The sequence below is a fragment of the Oncorhynchus masou genome, chromosome 28 (genome assembly GCF_036934945.1).
Source record: "Oncorhynchus masou masou isolate Uvic2021 chromosome 28, UVic_Omas_1.1, whole genome shotgun sequence".
Taxonomy (NCBI): Eukaryota; Metazoa; Chordata; class Actinopteri; order Salmoniformes; family Salmonidae; genus Oncorhynchus; species Oncorhynchus masou.
The window spans coordinates 76,022,383-76,041,794 of NC_088239.1; the positions used below are offsets into that span (position 1 = coordinate 76,022,383).

At 42.1% G+C, this 19,412-nt stretch overlaps 1 protein-coding gene across 1 annotated transcript; it reads right to left on the reverse strand.

The window, feature by feature from the left end:
• Positions 1–1,317: 1,317 nt before the first annotated feature.
• ptpa (protein phosphatase 2 phosphatase activator) lies at positions 1,318–16,949 on the reverse strand. The gene is made up of 10 exons (XM_064943384.1): positions 16,856–16,949; positions 13,916–14,025; positions 13,432–13,518; positions 10,314–10,439; positions 10,052–10,169; positions 9,712–9,811; positions 9,484–9,608; positions 9,180–9,280; positions 6,069–6,176; positions 1,318–2,241 (listed from the first exon to the last, which is right to left on the reverse strand). The coding sequence occupies exons 1-10, from the start codon at positions 16,935–16,937 to the stop codon at positions 2,167–2,169; spliced, it is 1,032 nt and encodes a 343-aa protein (XP_064799456.1). The 5' UTR covers positions 16,938–16,949; the 3' UTR covers positions 1,318–2,166.
• Positions 16,950–19,412: the final 2,463 nt, after the last annotated feature.

Sequence of the window (19,412 nt, forward strand, 5' to 3'; positions counted from 1 at the left end):
ACGCCTCCAACTCAATCATCAAGTTTGCAGACAACACTACAGTGATTACCAACAACGCTTCATTACCAACAACGACGAGACGGCCTACAGGGAGGAGGTGAGGGCCCTCAGAGTGTGGTGTCAGAAAAATAACCTCACACTCAACGTCAACAAAACCACGGAGAGGATCGTGGACTTCAGGAAACAGCAGAGGGAGCACCACCCTATCCACATCGACGGGACAGTAGTGGAGGCTAGAAAATTAAGTTCCTCGGCGTACACATCACGGACAAACTGAATTGGTCCATCCACAGACACCGTGGGGGAAGAAGGCGCAGCAGCGCCTCTTCAACCTCAGGAGGCTGAAGAAATTCAGCTTGTCACCAAAAGCATACAAACTTTTACAGATGCACAATCGAGAGCATCCTGTCGGGCTGTAATACCGCCTGGTACGGCAGCTGCTCCGCCCACAACCGTAAAGCTCTCCAGAGGGTAGTGAGGTCTGCACAACGCATCACCGGAGGCAAACTACCTGCCCTCCAGCACACCTACACCACCAGATGTCACAGGAAGGCCATAAAGACAAGGACAACAACCACCCGAGCCACTGCCTGTTCACCCCCCTATCATCCAGAAGACGAGGTCAGTACAGGTGCATCAAAGCAGGGACCGAGAGACTGAAAAACAGCTTCTATCTCAAGGCCATCAGACTGATAAACAGCCACCACTAACATTGAGTGGCTGCTGCCATACATGTAAAAAATGTATCACTAGCCACTTTAAACAATGCCACTTAATATAATGTTTACATACCCTACATTACTAATCTCATATGTATATACTGTACTCGATATATCTACAGCATCTTGCCTATGCCGTTCTGTACCATCACTCATCACTCATATCTTTATGTACATATTCTTCATCCCTTTAGACTTGTAAAGTGTAAGGTAGCTGTGTTGTTACTGGTGACCTACTGAGCCCCCAATATACCAAAGTCTGGTTGATAATTGTGTACCATCAGTTGTACACCGATAACCCTTTTCACAATACTGAGCAGACCCAGACCCAAGCTGAGAGGAGCTGTACTGCTCTGGCATGGTTACACATCCACCATGGATGCTGGAACAGTGTTGGAAAAGACAAGGCCTATGTGAAAGAAAGATGACCAAGCCAGCACGGTACAGGTCAGGTTGGTACAATAGTGTCAAAAGGGTATACTCACATTTTTATGTTTAATTTCTAACCCTATTTCATTTTAATAAGTTCTTTAAGAACCACGTTGACATTTTCAAAACCAACCACCAGCTTCAATGAAATAATGACCGAACACCAAAATTAACAAATTATTATAATATGACTTACAACTTAGATGATCATACAGGCAATAATGAGACACATTATGCAACAAAACTGAAAACAGTTGGCCAAAACATCAGTGGACACTCAAAACAAAAATCAGAACTGCTAAAGAATTTAGAATATCTCAAATAATCAGAGAAACACATTTATATCACAACCAGTTGTAAAAAAAACAAAAAACAGCTCTGTCTCAAGGACTCAAGTGTCCAGTATGGGGTAGGAGTTACACACATCAGGCCACTCACAGTTAAGCCAAGCTCTTGTCTCAGCAATGTTTATCCAACAAGGCTAACCTATCCCTGCTACACCAGGGGCGTGTTCATTAGAGCACACAATGGAAAACGTTCCAAAATATTACGCAACAGAAAACAAAAAAATGTGTTACTTATTGGACAGGTTCAGTTAGTCCTCTCTTTCAGTCCATTTTCTTCCATTTGGTGCCTAATGAACACAACCCTGGTCAGCATTTGTACATTTATAGAAATAAATAGACACTAATAAAGGTGCACACACTCTCAGTATTGCATTGAGAATGACTGACAGCTTTCCCTAACACGCTTACACACACAGAGACACACAAAAACGCTTCAATCGTCAGGGGGACAACAAAACAAAACCGAATTGAGTCACTGATGATCGTAGTGCCGTCATTGGCAATTTGGGGAGGGTATTTGTTCTCGAAAGAGACCGATTTTGGGGTTGGTGTCTGTGCTAATATTAGGGATGAATTTGGGGATCTTTCTTGGGTGAGGATCGGGCGTTCATCCTCAAGGGATGTTGGGAGTTTGGTCTCTCCGTCACACACATGGTTTCTTTGGATGGCCGTCAGGGCTTCACAGGCTGGATGGAGATGAGACTGCCAAACTTGAAGTGCTGAATAACAGGGAACTTCTCCAAGCACTAGGAGTAGACAAGGAGAAAGAGAGAAGGGAGGGAATTTACAAGGATGAAGTGAGATAAAAAGATGGTCAAAGAGAGAGAAAGATAAGGAAGAAAGAGAAATGGGGGGGGGGTTAAAAAGAAAGATGGAGACAGGAAAGAAAGAGATGAGGTATCAGAGATGAGACATTTGAGATATTTGTTTACCCTCTGAGAAATACATAAAGTGAATAGAAGACCAGTGGTGAAGAACAGAAATGGTACAACCTGACACTGCTTTACTTCATCTAGTGCAAACTTGGTTTAGCATCATCCATACACACCAACCAAGGCCAAACGCTGGACTTGTCTAGAGCAAGCAACTTCCTGCAATTCACATAAGGTGGTCTAAGTCCTGAAATAAAGCAAAAATCTCCACTCATGGGTGTTTCTTCCAAACAGCCTCTAAAAAAGCAAGTTGGTGGATTTGTTATCCAGCAAGGTGTCAAAGCTTGCTTGCAAGAGCTTCCAATCACTGATTGTTATCGCAAATTTGCATCGCTGATAATTTGCATAAATGCTTCAGAGACTGGAGCTACCACAGGACAGCTACCATTAACCCTTATCAGGTCATCTTTCATCTCATCCACAGCTGCCAGTCCTGGCTCAGTTACCTCTGGCTGTGACAATTTGGTCACATTTACATTCGTCTAACCATTGAGAGTTGTATCTGCCTTTCGTGTGGCTAGCTAGCCACTTCCAGACCCGACGAGACATTGGTATTTATACTCTCCATGGACGTCTCAAAATCAGGGCTGTTGTACGAAACAAATGTATCATTGGATCGTCTCTATCCAATCAGAGTATCAAACCAATGATGGCTCTGGCACAACCCATTGGAATCTGGGGCCAATTAGAAGGGTCAGAATGTGTTCGCATTCTACAAGGCATCAGGTAGGAAAACTAATCCAGGCTCATTGTGGAGAAGAAACGCTAGTGGGCGTGGCGTTGTGCGGCAGCGAACCAGCTGACTTCACACTCAGATCGCTGGCATATGAAACTTTGATAAATAAAATGGGAGTTTGAGTACAGTCATTTTTCAAATCCATGCCTGTTTCTACAACCGTGTGATCACCATTGAAAACAATTAAATGGAGACGGCTTTCACCTGGCAAGTAGTTCACACTCCTAAAGGTGATAGACTGTTGGGGGGATTGAGTTGCCCAGTTCCAAATTGACCACTAGTGCCTAGTTAAAATAAATAATATATAAAGAAAGAAACACCTTGACCTCGAACAGATGACTAACATTGTTTCTGCTTACTACTTGGTAGTACCACATTGCCAAAATCTCTGTGGTTGTATCTTCGGAACAGCCTGTAAAACTGGTCTAAAACTAGTCTATCAAGCATTGTGTCAAAGTTTGCTTGTGAGAGCTTCTCTCCTCTGACGCAATGTTGCATCACTGATCATCTGCAGCCCTGAAGAATGCAGTGGCCGAAGTGTTTGTTCACCATTAAAATGTTGAGAACATATACAGTGACTTTTTTTCTTTTTATACACTACATCTCTAGCTGCCAAGAGTGAAATGATTCAATGTCTCCTTGTTCCTCCGTCCATTGGAAATGACTGATATATGGTAGTTCAGTGGCTCAAAGTAATAAACAATGTGAATCCACAGAAAATGCTAAAGATTTAGATGTGTGCCATCAAAATTATTATTGCGCAACCTTGGGTAACACTTTATTTTACAGTATTTACCTAGTATTAGTGCTCACCGATTAACTGTTTTTTAAACAAGTAATTGACTGAAGTGGGTTCAATAATTAGAATTGCATTTTGATTTTTCTGTGAGCTCCATGCTCATTTTCTCACTGAGTTTCTCTTGCAATAAATCAAGACCGAACTGTGCAATGTAGTAGGGAATTGTAGTTTCCAAAAGCCCAATATTAAACATAATTACCACGTTTTCTGTGCTAAACTAACTACAATGACCATAATCCATTGCGTGCCTACTTGTTCGGTCTGTATGGGGCAGAGGCAGAGCAGAACAGGGGATCAAGAGGGATAGAGAGCAGTTGCTTCCCGATGTATCTCTACCTGAAAATATGTGATCTAAGTGATTGATAGTTAGTATTCAGAAGTCATAAAAGTATGCCTTATTTACTTTAAAGAACTACTAAAACAGTGATTTTGTCAGACAGTATAGGTCTAGTTAAATAAAAGGTTAAAAAAAAATTGTTTTAAAGAGATTATATTTTTATTTGATCTTACCTTTATTTAAAGTAAGTTCTTATTTTCAATTAGACTACACGCTTTCCAGAACACAGTGGGTTAACTGCCTGTTCAGGGGCAGAACGACAGATTTGTACCTTGTCAGCTCGGGGATTTGAACTTGCAACCTTTCAGTTACTAGTCCAACGCTCTAACCACTAGGCTACCCTGCCACACTGAGTTGGAATGAAATAAAAGCCATCAAACAAATGTTATATATACACAACTGAAATATTTGATTAAGTCATGTGAATAAATAATGGTTAAGTGATAAGCAGTAAAAATAATTTAAAAAATGTACTGTTCTTTTTTTGTACTAAAACAACCTAATCACTCAGCACTACCGGTCTACTTCAATACTCAAACACATTACATGGTAATAGCATAACAATTCCCAATAACTATTTTAGTTGATTTATGGTTCATACAACAGCCACCTTGACATGCTACACTGGTATCAAGTATCAGAGGTCTCTAAAAAAGGTAAGTACTTCTTCAATCCATTTGTTTCAGTCTTTGTCAATTGACTTTATAAACGTCTGTAAATTAACACCCCAAAAGAAGTCCACCAGGGTCAGGATAAACATTTGAACAGAACGTCTTGTCTGAGAGCTGCATATTTTGTTGTTGTGCCCTAGCAGAAGTTGAGAAATTGCGAAAGGGCTGAGGAGGGAAGCAAGCAGCAGGCTAGGGGCAGGGCAGCGGTTGAGAGAACCAGAGAAAAGAGGGAGAGAGACAGAGCTGATTCCCTATGTGGGGCCGGGGGAGGGAGAGTGGAATGCGAGCCTGGGAAGGATGGGGGGGTGTTAGCAGACAGCTTGGCCCCTCAGCTCTGGGAAGACTAGCAGGCCCTAGCAGACTCCTGAAAACACAGGATGTGGGCTCAGGCAGGAGAAGGGGGTGGGGCCAACGATACTCTCACACACATACTGACACTGTTCCGCTCTCTCAGTTCCTCTCTCGTTTAACCCTTTCCTGCCTCTAACTTGTCAATAGAATCATTAGCCTACTCGCTCTTCAAAACACATTCACATTTATAGTCACACTTCAAGATAGCGTTATGTCTTAAGTTATATTTGAGTATTAATAACTAAGATTTATTTATAAGTCTCTTTATTCTGTTCCACTTGGGAGGAATACACTTCTGTTTGAGTGAAATTCTGTAAACATTAATGATTAAACTACTTTCATGACCCCTGACATGAAATTGAATCCCTAGTCTGTAATACCTCAAACTGCCACTGGGGAAATCCAGGTGACAAAATTCACCTTTAAAAGCAAAGTCTGATTTCAACTAATAACATTTACCCCTTGATTTGGGAGAGTATGACTCAAATATCTTAATGGGAAAATTACAACTACCTTGTAACCTGACTCACTTATGACTACACTGTTTATATCTTGGTTGTCATAGGATACTGTGTTAACTATCTTCAAAACGTGTTAGAAACCAAGTGCAATTTAACTTAATGTTATGGGACCCATTTTCTTTATCGTTTACCTTTTATTTTAGGGGGACCCACTGTCAAGGTTCATCATACACTTTTAAGTGTAGATTTAGATTCTTCTCACTCTGTGGGGTGTGTCTCCTCTTACCTCTGCCTTGTACATTCGGATCAGGCCCTGGTTGACTTTGGACCAGGTGGGGACAGCACTGATGTTCCACAGCTGATTGGAATGCTCAGCAAACGGACCAGTTTTCATCTGGGGGGGGGAGAGAGAGTGTGTGTGTGTGGGGGGGGGGGAATATAGAAAGAGAGAGGGGGAGGGGGGAAGAGAGAGAAAGAGAAAGGAGGAGAGCGTGAAATATATGTTTAAATCATCCATTAGCTAACCAGCCAGTAAGGAATATATAAGCCTAAGACATTACACGGCATAATGACAGGCAGGTCAACAGTTGTCCCACTGTCCATCTCATACTTTTTGGGGTGCCAGTGAGGAGAGTGCATTTCTTTTTTCTTTCTGTGTGTGTGTGTGTGCCCTTATATTTACCCCAAGGGAAGAAAGAAAGACAGACAGACAGGCAGAGACAAAGAGAGCAATAGGGGATCTGAATGAATGAATGAATGAATGTAGTGGTAGTGTTTGGGACACAGTCTCCCTCCACAGCACCTCCCCCCACCAAAACCCAGAGGACGGCTTGTGACCGGGGCAGGAACCCAACCCTAGCCCCTGGCTTCCCCCGGGCCTCCACCAGAGAGGGACGGGGGTGGGGTCTAGTGAGGGTACCCTGAAGGAAGGAGTGATTCACAACAGCATGTGGGGAAGGAAATGACTCTGGTGAGTTTAGTACACTACACACAACCTCCCAGAGAGGCTGAGACTGTGTATATATATGAACATTTGTGTCAGCATGTGAGCATTCGCACGTGAGAGAGAGAAAATATGCAAGCAGAACAGTTTGTCTGAGAGACCATACAACACACACACACAAACAGGGGAGGGAGAGAGAAATGTGCTTAAAAAGGCACACATCCATACACAGAAGAAACCTGCATATATACCACACATACATACATACATATCAACGAATTGGCGCGGGCACTAGAAAAGTCTGCAGCACCCGGCCTCACCCTACTAGAATCTGAAGTCAAATGTCTACTGTTTGCTGATGATCTGGTGCTTCTGTCCCAAACCAAGGAGGGCCTCCAGCAGCACCTAGATCTTCTGCACAAATTCTGTCAGACCTGGGCCCTGACAGTAGATCTCTGTAAGACACAAATAATGGTGTTCCAGTTTCCAGGACCACAAATACAAATTCCATCTAGACACCGTTGACCTAGACCACACAAAAAACTATACATACCTCGGCCTAAACATCAGCACCACAGGTAACTTCCACAAAGCTGTGAACGAGCTGAGAGACAAGGCAAGAAGGGCTTTCTATGCCATTAAAAGGACATAAAATTCAACATACCAGTTAGAATCTGGCTAAAAATACTTGAATCAGTTATAGAACCCATTGCCCTTTATGGTTGTGAGGTCTGGTGTCTGCTCACCAACCAAGAATTCACAAAACAGGACAAACACTAAATTGAGACTCTGCATGAAGAATTCTGCAAAAACATCCTCAGTGTACAAGGTAAAACACCAAATAATGCATGCAGAGCAGAATTAGGCCGATAACCACTAATTGTCAAAATCCAGAAAAGCTGTGTTAACTTCAACAACCACCTAAAAGGAAGCAATTCCCAAACGTTCCTTAACAAAACCATCGCCCACAGAGAGATTAACCTAGGGAAGAGTCCACTAAGCAAGCTGGTCCTGGGGCTCTGTTCACAAACACACCCCCAGGACAGCAACACAATTAGACCCAACCAAAACAAAAAGATAATTACTTGACACTTTGGAAATAATTTATTTTTTTAAAGATATAGCATTCTAGTTTGCTCTTTGGCCCTAAAACAGAGAGTACACTGTGGCAGAATACCTGACCACTATGACTGACCCAAACTTAAGGAAAGCTTGGACTATGTACTGACTCAGTGAGCATAGCCTTGCTATTGAGAAAGGCAGCCGAAAACAGACCTGGCTCTCAAGAGAAGACAGGCTATGTGCACACTGCCCACAAAATGAGGTAGAAACTGAGCTGTACTTCCTAACATCCTGCCAAATGTATGACCATATTAGCGACACATATTTCCCTCAGATTACACAGACCCAAAAAGGAATTAGAAAACAAACCCAATTTTGATAAAACTCCCATATCTACTGGGTGAAATACCACAGTGTGCAATCACAGCAGCAAGATTTGTGACCTGTTGCCACAAGAAAAAGGGCAACCAGTGAAGAACAAACACAATTGTAAATACAACCCATATTTATGTTGATTTATTTTCCATTTTCTACTTTAACTACTTACATAGTTACAACACTGTATATATGCATAATATGACATTTGAAATGTCTCTAGTCCTTTGAAAATGTTGTGAGTTTAATGTTTACTGTTAATTGTGTATTGTTTATTATCTATTTCACTTGCTTTAACAATGTAAACATATGTTTACGGTGCCAATAAAGTCCTTTGAATTGAATTGAGAAGAAAAAGTGAGAGAGAAAGAGAGATCAGGAGAGGAAGAGGGAGGCCCCCCGCAGCTGCAGCAGCTTTTTGCCGTTTGGGGGAAGGAACAGGACGTAGCAACACCTCCTCCCTTCCCCTCCTTTTCTGCCACAGTCTCAAAATCACATTCCCCTCTCTCTGCCACCACCCAACACACCCTCTTCTAAAGATGGATATGGGGTACTGTGTATGTGTGTATCTTGTCGGTGGAATGGCGTACACAAATCAGGCCTTACTTTTCTTGCATTAACACTGGCCTTATGACTTAACACTGAATTTGCTTATAGCTGCTTTAGTCACTGACTGAGATGTGGTTGTCGTACCTAGCTACCTTAAGATGAATGCACTAACTGTAAGTCGCTCTGCTAAATGACTAAAATGTATTGAAAAAAATATTTGTAAAAATACATAAGTCCAATTCCTCTGTCTCACAAAATTATGAGAGTTTTGTGAAACAAAATTCAGTCAACTCAAATCAATTAACACATTAGAAATCCCCATAGAATGCAATAGGGAGAAAATATAAATTCACAACCCGCATCACACACAATTCATTGTGTGTATGAACTGAACTGCGGTGGCATGGACACTGAACCCTGCGGAACACCCATTTTCTGTTTTTCCTTCTGCCTAAATGTCCCTCTCACCTCATTAATGAATTTGATACACTCCAGGAACATGTAGTCGTGGTGATTCTCGTTGACCACTTTTTCATCGACAAAGTGCTTGGGCTCCAACGTGGGGTGGTCTGGGACAAAGGGAGGAGGAAGCAGAGGACAAAAAGAAAGAAAATGTAATTAGACACACCGACCACTGGGTGTCACTCTTTCCGTTGCCACACTGCAGTATAGCCCTTATAACTATCAAATATGCATGACACATATTTTCAAATACTTCCGCTGTGCATGGGTGAAGTAGGCTTTGCCTGGGCCAGTGGAGTAGGCCTCTTACCTACAAACTGGGAGCTGCCCCATATGAAAGGTAGAAATTGGAAATCATCCAACCCCCAGACCCCCTGGCTGCCAGCAGGCTCCATTCTGTAGGTTTTCTGAAGCTTGCGCATGACCACCAGATACCTGGTGGGGTTTTAAAAAGAAAGTTGTAGTTTCATTTATAGTCCATACGAGGCACATACAATCATTTACAGATTGTGCACACATAAAACAGTGCCTGTCTCACCTGTCAAACACCTTGAAAATGATGGCCAACTGGTCATCTACCCTGAGAGCTCCAATCTTGCAGAGACAGCAGAGGAAGATGGCAAAGGCAGCCTCGTGACCTGACAACAACAACCTGTGTCATTCATGGACAGTCACACACGCAGATGTGATAAATAGAAGTATGTCCTATTGTTACGAATAGAGTTGTAGTGGGCAATACCAAAGTCAAAGGCAGAGTATATTTGTAAAGGACAGCGTTCTGAAGAGGGAAAGAACGGGATTTGTGATTCAACAGTGCCCTCTAGTGGGGATGTGAAACAGGGATACACACACATTAGGGACGTCTGTCTGGGTGTTACCTGTTCCATAGTCTATCCTGGTGGAGTTGCCCACCGCCTCCTTCAAATACACAGCTATCTCTGGAGCCGCAGCTGCCTTGTCTTCTGGGATGACTGCTGCAACCAGGCCCTCTGCTTCCTACACACACCATTTTTTACATTTGTGTCATTTAGCAGAAACTCAGAGCGACTGTATATCACAACAAAACCTTTCACACACAAACAATTTTATTAAAACACTTGTGAATAGTATAAACATTTTGTGTGTGTGTGTGTGTGTTACCTGGTCGAGCTTGGCGTACCAAGTCCTGTAGGCCTTGTTGCCGAAGCGAGAGGGCTGGTCTTCAGGAGGGGTCTCATCTATCCAGCGATCCAGAGTCCCCAACAGAACCAGAAGCTTCTCTATGGTCTGAAATGAGAACAGACACACAAACATTCACAAAAACCCTGCTAACATATTTAACTGTTATTTGGATACATTTGATTCTTATTAGCACTTCAGCAATTTTGCCAAGAAGGATAGTTCATTATTATTCGGGTGACATGCAAAGTTATTGAAGACCTATACAAAAAGACTCAAAACTGTAATTGTAATTGTTGCCTAAGGTGCTTCCATCATGTATTGACTCAGGTAGGCGGTATACTTCAATATCATCAAGATATGTTTTTATTTCAAATTAATTCATACATTTTCCATCAATTGTTACTTCCCAAGGCTCTAAGGGAAATAAATGTGAAAAGAAAACAAAGGGGGTGAATACTTCTTGTTTGTGTACCAACAACAGCACAAGGCATAGTGGCTTGATATGACCCCATTCTCCCTGTGTCCCTCTCAGTCTTCCTGATGATGGAAAGGAAAGTTGCCTCCTGAGACCCATTATGGAGGGGGGAGTTGCCCATCTTTCACACTGACTGACAAGTCATCTTCGCTATGGCTGTAGATGGCCCTCCCACTTCACCTCCCAAACTACTCCATAATTCATGAAAAGGAGGGACAGTAGTAGTCCGTGTATGTGATGCTAAGAAAGGCAAGAATACAATATAAATGGATTTACATGTATTTTTTACGCATGGAAATACAGCCTGTTCGGGTGGGATGGAAATACAGCCTGTTCGGGTGGGATGGAAATACAGCCTGTTCGGGTGGGATGGAAATACAGCCTGTTCGGGTGGGATGGAAATACAGCCTGTTCAGGTGGGATGGAAATACAGCCTGTTCAGGTGGGATGGAAATACAGCCTGTTCAGGTGGGATGGAAATACAGCCTGTTCGGGTGGGATGGAAATACAGCCTGTTCGGGTGGGATGGAAATACAGCCTGTTCGGGTGGGATGGAAATACAGCCTGTTCAGGTGGGATGGAAATACAGCCTGTTCAGGTGGGATGGAGTTTTTGACCAACAGCATAACATCACAATCTGATCTGAATAGTCTGACCAACGAGCAGTCATCTTTTATTTTCATATGCATCTTCCTACTTTGTAGGGGTAAGCTCTAGAGAACAGGGTAGCAGGTAGCCTAGCGGTTAAGAGTGTTGTGCCATTAAACCAAAAGGTCGCTGAATGAATCCCTGAGCTGACAAGGTCGTAAAATGTGCCGTTCTGCCCTTGAGCAAGGCAGTTAACCTCCAACAACAACTGCTCCCTGGGCACAGATGACATGGACGTTGATTAAGGCAGCCCCTCGCACCTCTCTGATTCAGAGGTTTTGGGTTTAATACGGAAGTCACATTTCAGTTGAATGCGTTCAGTTTTGCAACTGAGTAGGTATCCCACCTTTCCCTTCCCTTAGTGTCTAGACGATCCGATCTGCCAATCTGGGCCGTGTATGTAAATATATTTAAATTTATATCAACACGCCCACACAATCAGATTTAGCCATTAAAATGCTCAATTAGGCTAAAAGGGAAACAAAATATTTAAAATATACAGCCATTGAAAGGAGCGAAGTCCAGAGATCCTTGATGAAAACCTGCTCCAGAGCACTCAGGACCTCAGACAAGGGTGACAGTTCACCTTCCAACAGGACAATGACCATAAGCACACAGTCCTGCATTGTCTTGGCTGTCTTCGGGACAAGTCTCTAAATGTGCTTGAGAGGCCAAACCAGAGCCCGGACTTAAACATGATCAAAAATATCTGGAGAAACCTGAAAATAGCTGTGCAGCAACGCTCCCCATCCAACCTGACAGAGCTTGAGAGGATCTGCAGAGAAAAATGGGACAAACTCTCCAAATACAGGTGTGCCAAGCTTGTAGCGTCATACCCAAGACAAATCAAGGCTGAAATCACTGCCAAAGTTGCTTAATCGAGGTACTGAGTACAGGATCTGAATACTTATGTAAATGTGATTTCAGATTTTTTTTCTTCTATAAATTATCCGCCCCAAAAAATGTCCCTTGTTTTTGCTTTGTCATTATGAAAACTGGAAACACTTATCTCCCTAACTAGCTTTAAGCACCAGCTGTCAGAGCAGCTCACAGATCACTGCACCTGTACATAGCCCATCTATAATTTAGCCCAAACAACTACCCCTTCCCCTACTGTAATTATTTATTTTGCTCCTTTGCACCCCATTATTTCTACTTCGCACATTCTTCCACTGACATTCTACCATTCCAGTGTTTTACTTGCTATATTGTATTTACTTTGCCACCATGGACTTTTGCCTTTACCTCCCTTATCTCACCTCATTTGCTCACATTGTGTATAGACTTATTTTTCTACTGTATTATTGACTGTATGTTTGTTTTACTCCATGTGTAACTCTGTGTTGTTGTATGTGTCGAACTGCTTTGCTTTATCTTGGCCAGGTCGCAATTGTAAATGAGAACTTGTTCTCAACTTGTCTACCTGGTTAAATAAAGGTGAAATAAAAATAAATACAAATGAGGTAGTGTGTAAATTGACAAAGAGAAAAAAAAACTATTCCTTCAATTGTAGAATAAGGCTAATGTAACAAAATGTAGAAGGTCAAGGGGTCTGAATACTTTCCAAAGGCACTGTATATTTATTATTATTATTTTTTTTACCTTTATTTAACCAGGCAAGTCAGTTAAGAACAAATTCTTATTTTCAATGAAGGCCTAGGAACAGTGGGTTAACTGCCTGTTCAGGGGCAGAACAACAGATTTGTACCATGCCAGCTCGGGGATTTGAACTTGCAACCTTTCGGTTACTAGTCCAACGCTCTAACCACTAGACTACCCTGCCGCCCCGAATATACAAAAACATAGTTTATAGAACAGTTATTTTCACTTAATAAACACCATGAGTTCGACACAGTGATGATTTAAACAGACTGCATGGGGGCTTTAAATGAACGATGTGTAATAAACCTGGTTTCCATCTGAAGATATGTCACTACATCATGAGTTACTAGTGTTAGAAAGTGTGCTACATACCTCAGACACTTTGTATTCACATGTAAGTTTCTTCCCCTTCACTCCCTCGTTCAGCGTCAGAATGAATCCCATGTAATCAGCATACGCCTTATAGGAAGAGGGAAGGGTAGAGAGATATGGTTAGTACTCTGAATGGAGGACCTGACTCTTCTAGTTCTCCAATGCTGTCATAACAGGTTTCATATACCCTTTGTATATTCGGTTGGGATAATAAAGACTAATCTACTTGAACATGACTATCTGGGTTGAGGCATGCCGAGTACCTGGGTTGTGTTCATTAGACTACGCAATAGAATACTTTTAAAAAGCTTTTACAATGGAAAACTAAAGAGTTCATCCCAGTAGTCCCTCCCCATTTAAGTCAATTTACTTCCATTTGGTGCCTAATGAACAGGCCCCTGGAGTTTTTCCATGTAGTGGGTGTCTATAAACCCTCTGGGCTATAGATAGGTTCATTTCTAAACCTATCATAGGTGTGGCGTACCTGGGAACGTTTCCACTTCCCCATATCAGGAAACATGCTGATCTCCTTTTTGGGCACCATGAAGTTCTGACAGACAGGGATCGGTGGTGTGTCATCTTCGGGGGAGGAGCCTGAAGAGTAGAAGGGGAAACGAGTCATGGCATGTCAGCTGTGTCCCAATAGCTTGAGTTGCATGCTAGCTGTTCCAGTCATTGCACCAATTAGCAATGGCTTGCGAAATTAATATCAACTTCCTTCAAACTGCACGCAGAGACATAAAAATGGTATCCATGGGTTCACCTGACTCTGGGTAAGTAGAAAAATAGCTTACTTGCCAAAATCTTGCACTATCCCTTTAACCAAATGGTCAGATTACCATAGCCAAACCATGACCCTGTTTCTGTAGGAGCAACTTCTGCTACTACTTCTAATGCTGCACTGTGTTTGAGGCCTGATTCTGAGACATAATACAATACTGTCTGCTTCAGCCCTCCCCAACAAATTCTGTTTGAGTAATCCCTCTGGAATAAATAAACGTTTAAGAATAACCACACAAAAATACATAACACACAATACACACGCACTTTAAATTATTTCATATTCTGGGTTTCTAACTTAAGGCAAAACAAGCATGTTTTTTCACCTGTCTTTGGTCCACTCAGTAAAGTGACCGGGCAAAATAAACAATCTAACATTGTCGAGTGCAGGGGAGTTTTCTAGTTGCAACCAAATACACCCAAAAAATGATTTCATGGACTTAAGGCCTACAGTGACACACACCTGCACCATGCAGACCATATATGGGATACTCATCAAGCATTGGCACGCCATCCATACAGATTTGTTTTCGTCATCACTGAGCAGCACATGAAAACATTGATATAGTCTAACTAATGTCAGTGTGCCCTGTATAAAGCTATGGCATCATGACACAGACTGACACTGAAAGGGAAAGGCGGGGACAATATTGCCTTTTTCCATCCATTGACTTCATGCCCAAATGGCTATTAGCGCATATCAATAGCTAGCTAACTATTAAAAGTTCAGTAGTTAGTGTAACAGTCATTTGCCATTAATTGTCTCATGCTGATTGTACAAAATGAAAGTAGCTAGCAATCATCTATATCATGCAATATACAACAGGTGGGTCTAATCCTGATTTGTTTAAACCCCATTCCAGCCGGTGTCTATTCCACAAATTACCACCAGCTAAATATACACCGTTAAAATATTTACAATTTACTCTGTTCCATCTGACTGTGCAATCCGCTGGATCATCAGCCTAGCCAGGCAATTTATAAACTTGATCTCCACTATAAAAAGCATCTAGACATTATCTCACATTTCTTTTAGACTATCATTAGGTTTTCAACAGCAGAGATTTGTATGAACCTTGTTGTCTGTCTCTGACATTTGCAACATTGTTTCAACATTCAAATTAGATCTCCAGCAGTCCCATTGTAATGAATGTGTCGGGAGTTGGGACAAGACAGACAGGCAGTGTCTCAGCTAGTGGAAATCCTGAATCACCTGGCATAATTTCTATGGATATATACAAAGAAATGTCAATTGAAAAAAGGTACAACGAAATTAAGTGCAGATATTTTGCAGACTTTCCAGCTTCAGTTTGAGTGATTTATTTATTTAACTAGGCAAATCAGTTAAGAACTAATTATTTATAATGATGGCCTACCCCAGCCAATCCCTAACGACTGTGCGCCGCCTTATGGGACTCCCAATCACGGCCGGTTGTGATATAGCCTGGAATCGAACCACTGCGGTGCAGTGCCTTAGAGCGCTGCGTCAGTCGGGTGCCCTAATTGTATTAGCTGTGTTGTTGGCTAGCTCCTCTGAACAACAGTGTCCTGACGAGTGAGCACATTTGCTATGCCATGTGAAATCGCGCCTCATTAGCTCATTGTTATGATGTATCCAAATAAGTGTCACCAAAAAACAGCTTCAACAAATGCAAATACTTTGTTGTTATTCTGGGTGCATTTTTTTGACGTGACTGTAATTTAGACGTAGTTGGCTAGCTATCAAGCAAGGGATAAGAACGATGCCAACCAGTATGACAATGGAACATTTAGAACGTCGAATCCATAGAGACGAGGTCGCGTCTCTAGCAACCGAACTGATAGACCAGCCGGCTTGGGTAGCAACCCTAGACAAACAATACCCAAGACAATATATCCTCCAAAGACTGGCTTCGCGGGCATTATCACTTAATTATACAACGGGTGGTTCTAATCTTGAATGTCGATTGGTTAAAACCGCATTCCTGGCGGTGACTTCCACGAATGGCCACCTGCTAAATCTGACGTTAATGTCTATTTCATCTGTTCCATTTCACTGTGCAGTCCACTGTCTCCGGTGGTAATTTGTGGAATAGACACCGGCTGGAATGCGGTTTTAACCAATCAGCATTAGACCCACCCGTTTTATAAATTATGAAAACAGTCATTACTGAGCAGCACATGAACACATTGATATAGTCTAACTAATGTCAGTGTGCACTGTATAAACTATGACAGCCTGACATCGAGGCGGGGACAATATTGCCTTTTTCCGTCCATTGACTTCATGCCCAAATGGCTAGTGGCAGTGCATTAGCACATTCTACCAATAGCTTCTAGCTAGGTTAGCAAATTGCATTGCTAGTGTAACATAGTCATTGGCCATTAATTAACTCATGCTGATTGTACACAATTAATTTAGCTAGCTATCATCTACATCATGCAATAGATATAAGGTTCTATAATTTGCTCACTACTAGCTAGCGCCTCGAACAAATAGTCTAGCTAGCTACATTGCTAACCAGGACCCATTCATTGGCTCACGAAAAGTTACGAGCAGCATTGTTCCACATGTGGAATTTCCTTCTACTTCTTTCTTATGAGAAACCATTGCATTCATTTTAATATTCGAGAAAATTCAGCATTAAACGATGAAATCAGCTACCTGAATGGTGTTCAGTCTCCGCCATGTTTACAAGAATTGCGGTAAAGCCAGATATCTCACCGGATGTATAAATGTGAAGCATCCGGTTGGCGTTTCCACTCACTATCAAATATGGTGATGAAAGGAAGTCAATGGAGAAGATGGCGCGAGATTGATTTTGGCTGTCATTCTGCAAATTTTCTCATCGATGAAACATTTAATCTCAATACAGTTTTCTGTTTCCAAAAATCGACTCAGACTAAGTTTTGTAGACTTTACCCTTTGGCAAAGTTTTACCCTTTGGCAAAATTGCTTTGTTGAGAAGGGGAAATTAATGCGCACGCGCACTTCAGATAGTAGGCGTTCCACAACGGATATATGTAAATACCTGCCAGAACGCGCAAATAGGATCTCGCTAGCTCGTGCTTGGTTCTGCCCACCTCCTTGCTTGTTCTCCCCACTATGATTAATTTGCTCCCATTGGAAACGACACGTTGTTGTCTATCTTGGGGTAGTTATACAAATCTTTGGTTGAAGTTTTGACAACATTAGTCACCTTTCAACTTTCACCCTAGTCTCGAGCGGCTTTTGCAGCGCGCCCTCGTGCGTTGTTGTGGGGCACTGCAGAGACTAGTGCGTAGGCACCATAGATGTAGATAGAATCGGATTTGAGTCCTCTATTTGCCACATGTATCGAATATAACAGCTGTAGTCTTTACAGTGAACGGCTTACTTATGAGCACTTTCCCAACAATGCGGAGTTAAAAACAAAGAACATATTTGCCCAAAAAAAGGAAATATGAACAGTACACATACAGAGTCAATGTGAAGGGGTACGAGGTAGTTGAGGTAATTCACATTATATCTGCATGTGGGAGGGGTAAAAGTGTCTAGGCAATCAGGATAGAAAATAAACAGAGTAGCAGCAGAGTCCTCTTTATATCTGTGACAGCATGGGCAGCGCCATTGAGGCTGCAACCCATAGGAATCCCCACCCAGTTGACTACTTTAAAATGGCAGAAGCATGGTGGAAGCCCTCAACGGCCCTGCGGCACATGCTAATTTTTTTTCGCCACTAGAGGCCTTTATTGGGCTCCATAGTGGTGCAGCGGTCTAAGGCACTGCATCTCAGTGCTAGAGGTGTCACTACAGAACCAGTTCGAATCCAGGCTGTATCACAACCGGCCGTGATTGGGAGTCCCATAGGGCGGCGAACAATTGGCCCAGCCTCGTCCGGGTTAGGCCGTCATTGTAAATAAGAATGTTCTTAACTGACTTGCAAAGTTAAATAAAGGTTAACAATTTATTTATTTACAAATGGTAGCGTAAATTTCTACAAACTCTTGGTGCTTTTAAGACAACTTGCAACTCCGGGAAAAAGGAGGTAAAATCATGACATCAGTGATTTTCAAGTCGGAGCTCTACAATGACGCCAGTTTCCGACTTGGAATTCAGAGTTGGATGACCATTCAAAACTATTTTTCCCAGTCGGAGCTCGTTTTCACCGAGTTCCTAATTGACTTGAACGAACTGAACTCGGAAGTCAGAGATTTCCGAGGTCGCAGTTGTTTGAACGCATATTTAATGCAGACGCAAGATTCGGAGTGTTGTAATGTAATTTTTCGTCACAAAAGAGGCGGCTCCTTGTAGTACGCTCCGGGATTCGATATATTTTTTTTACTACCTGATAATTGAGACACGCGGTATAATTCCTTCCGCAGCATGGGGGCAGTGTTGTCACTTAGTGTTTTGATTTGATCTACACAACGTCTGATCTGCGCCATTCGGGAGCATAAATTACGTTTCCATCCCGTTTTTATGCGAGTAAAGTCATATCATAATAAAACAAATCACTACAGCTTTGAAGAAAACAACACGTTTCGGTACAATTGTATAAATGCCGACATATTAGTTTGACATGGTGGGATTTTTTTGTGTTGGTAAAATGTATTACGTGAGAAATGGCGGTGGAGATGCCTTTATGCACAAATACTGATAAAACAACCATCATATCGAAGTAAACTTGGAGTCACGCCATGACATTGTGCGTGGTCATCCCACTACGACTTGGGAAACAGTTTATTAACATATTAAATAATAAGGTATTATGAACTTCACAGGGTGGTGAAAGTGCACGGTGATATTGATGCTTCTTTCATGACATGATGATCGATGCTTGACTGCGGTTTGACAAATAAAAATGGTCACTTTTACCCATAATAATCTCATTATGTACCCTAGACTACCCGCACTGTATCTACAAGCCGTTGGCTATAGCGCACTTGTCAAGACCTGAGTAGGCGCATTTGCTATTTAACGCAAAAACAATCATTTAAAATGCTACGGAAACACATTGAATGTGAGCGAAAAAAGTAAGTATTGTGTGCACTAGGTCATCACGCACTGATTTTTTTTATCTGCAACAAGTCCGTTTGGTGGAAACACCACTGGTTGGAAAACTCGCATATTTTCTATACGCGGATGAGCGTAAAATTTCGCCAATTGGATGGAAACCTAGCTATAGACTGACCAGGTGAATCCAAGTGAAAGCTATGATCTCTTATTGATGTCACCTTTT

Bases quoted from the DNA above. Each gene is read 5' to 3' on its own strand.
- ptpa (XM_064943384.1), bottom strand. From the start codon at position 16,937: ATGCTTCACATTTATACATCCGGTGAGATATCTGGCTTTACCGCAATT. The intron at 14,026-16,855 runs GTAGCTGATTTC...TCTACTCTTCAG, and splicing joins GGAGACTGAACACCATTCAG to GCTCCTCCCCCGAAGATGAC. The intron at 9,812-10,051 runs GTAACACCCAGA...TGTTGTTGTCAG, and splicing joins CAGGATAGACTATGGAACAG to GTCACGAGGCTGCCTTTGCC.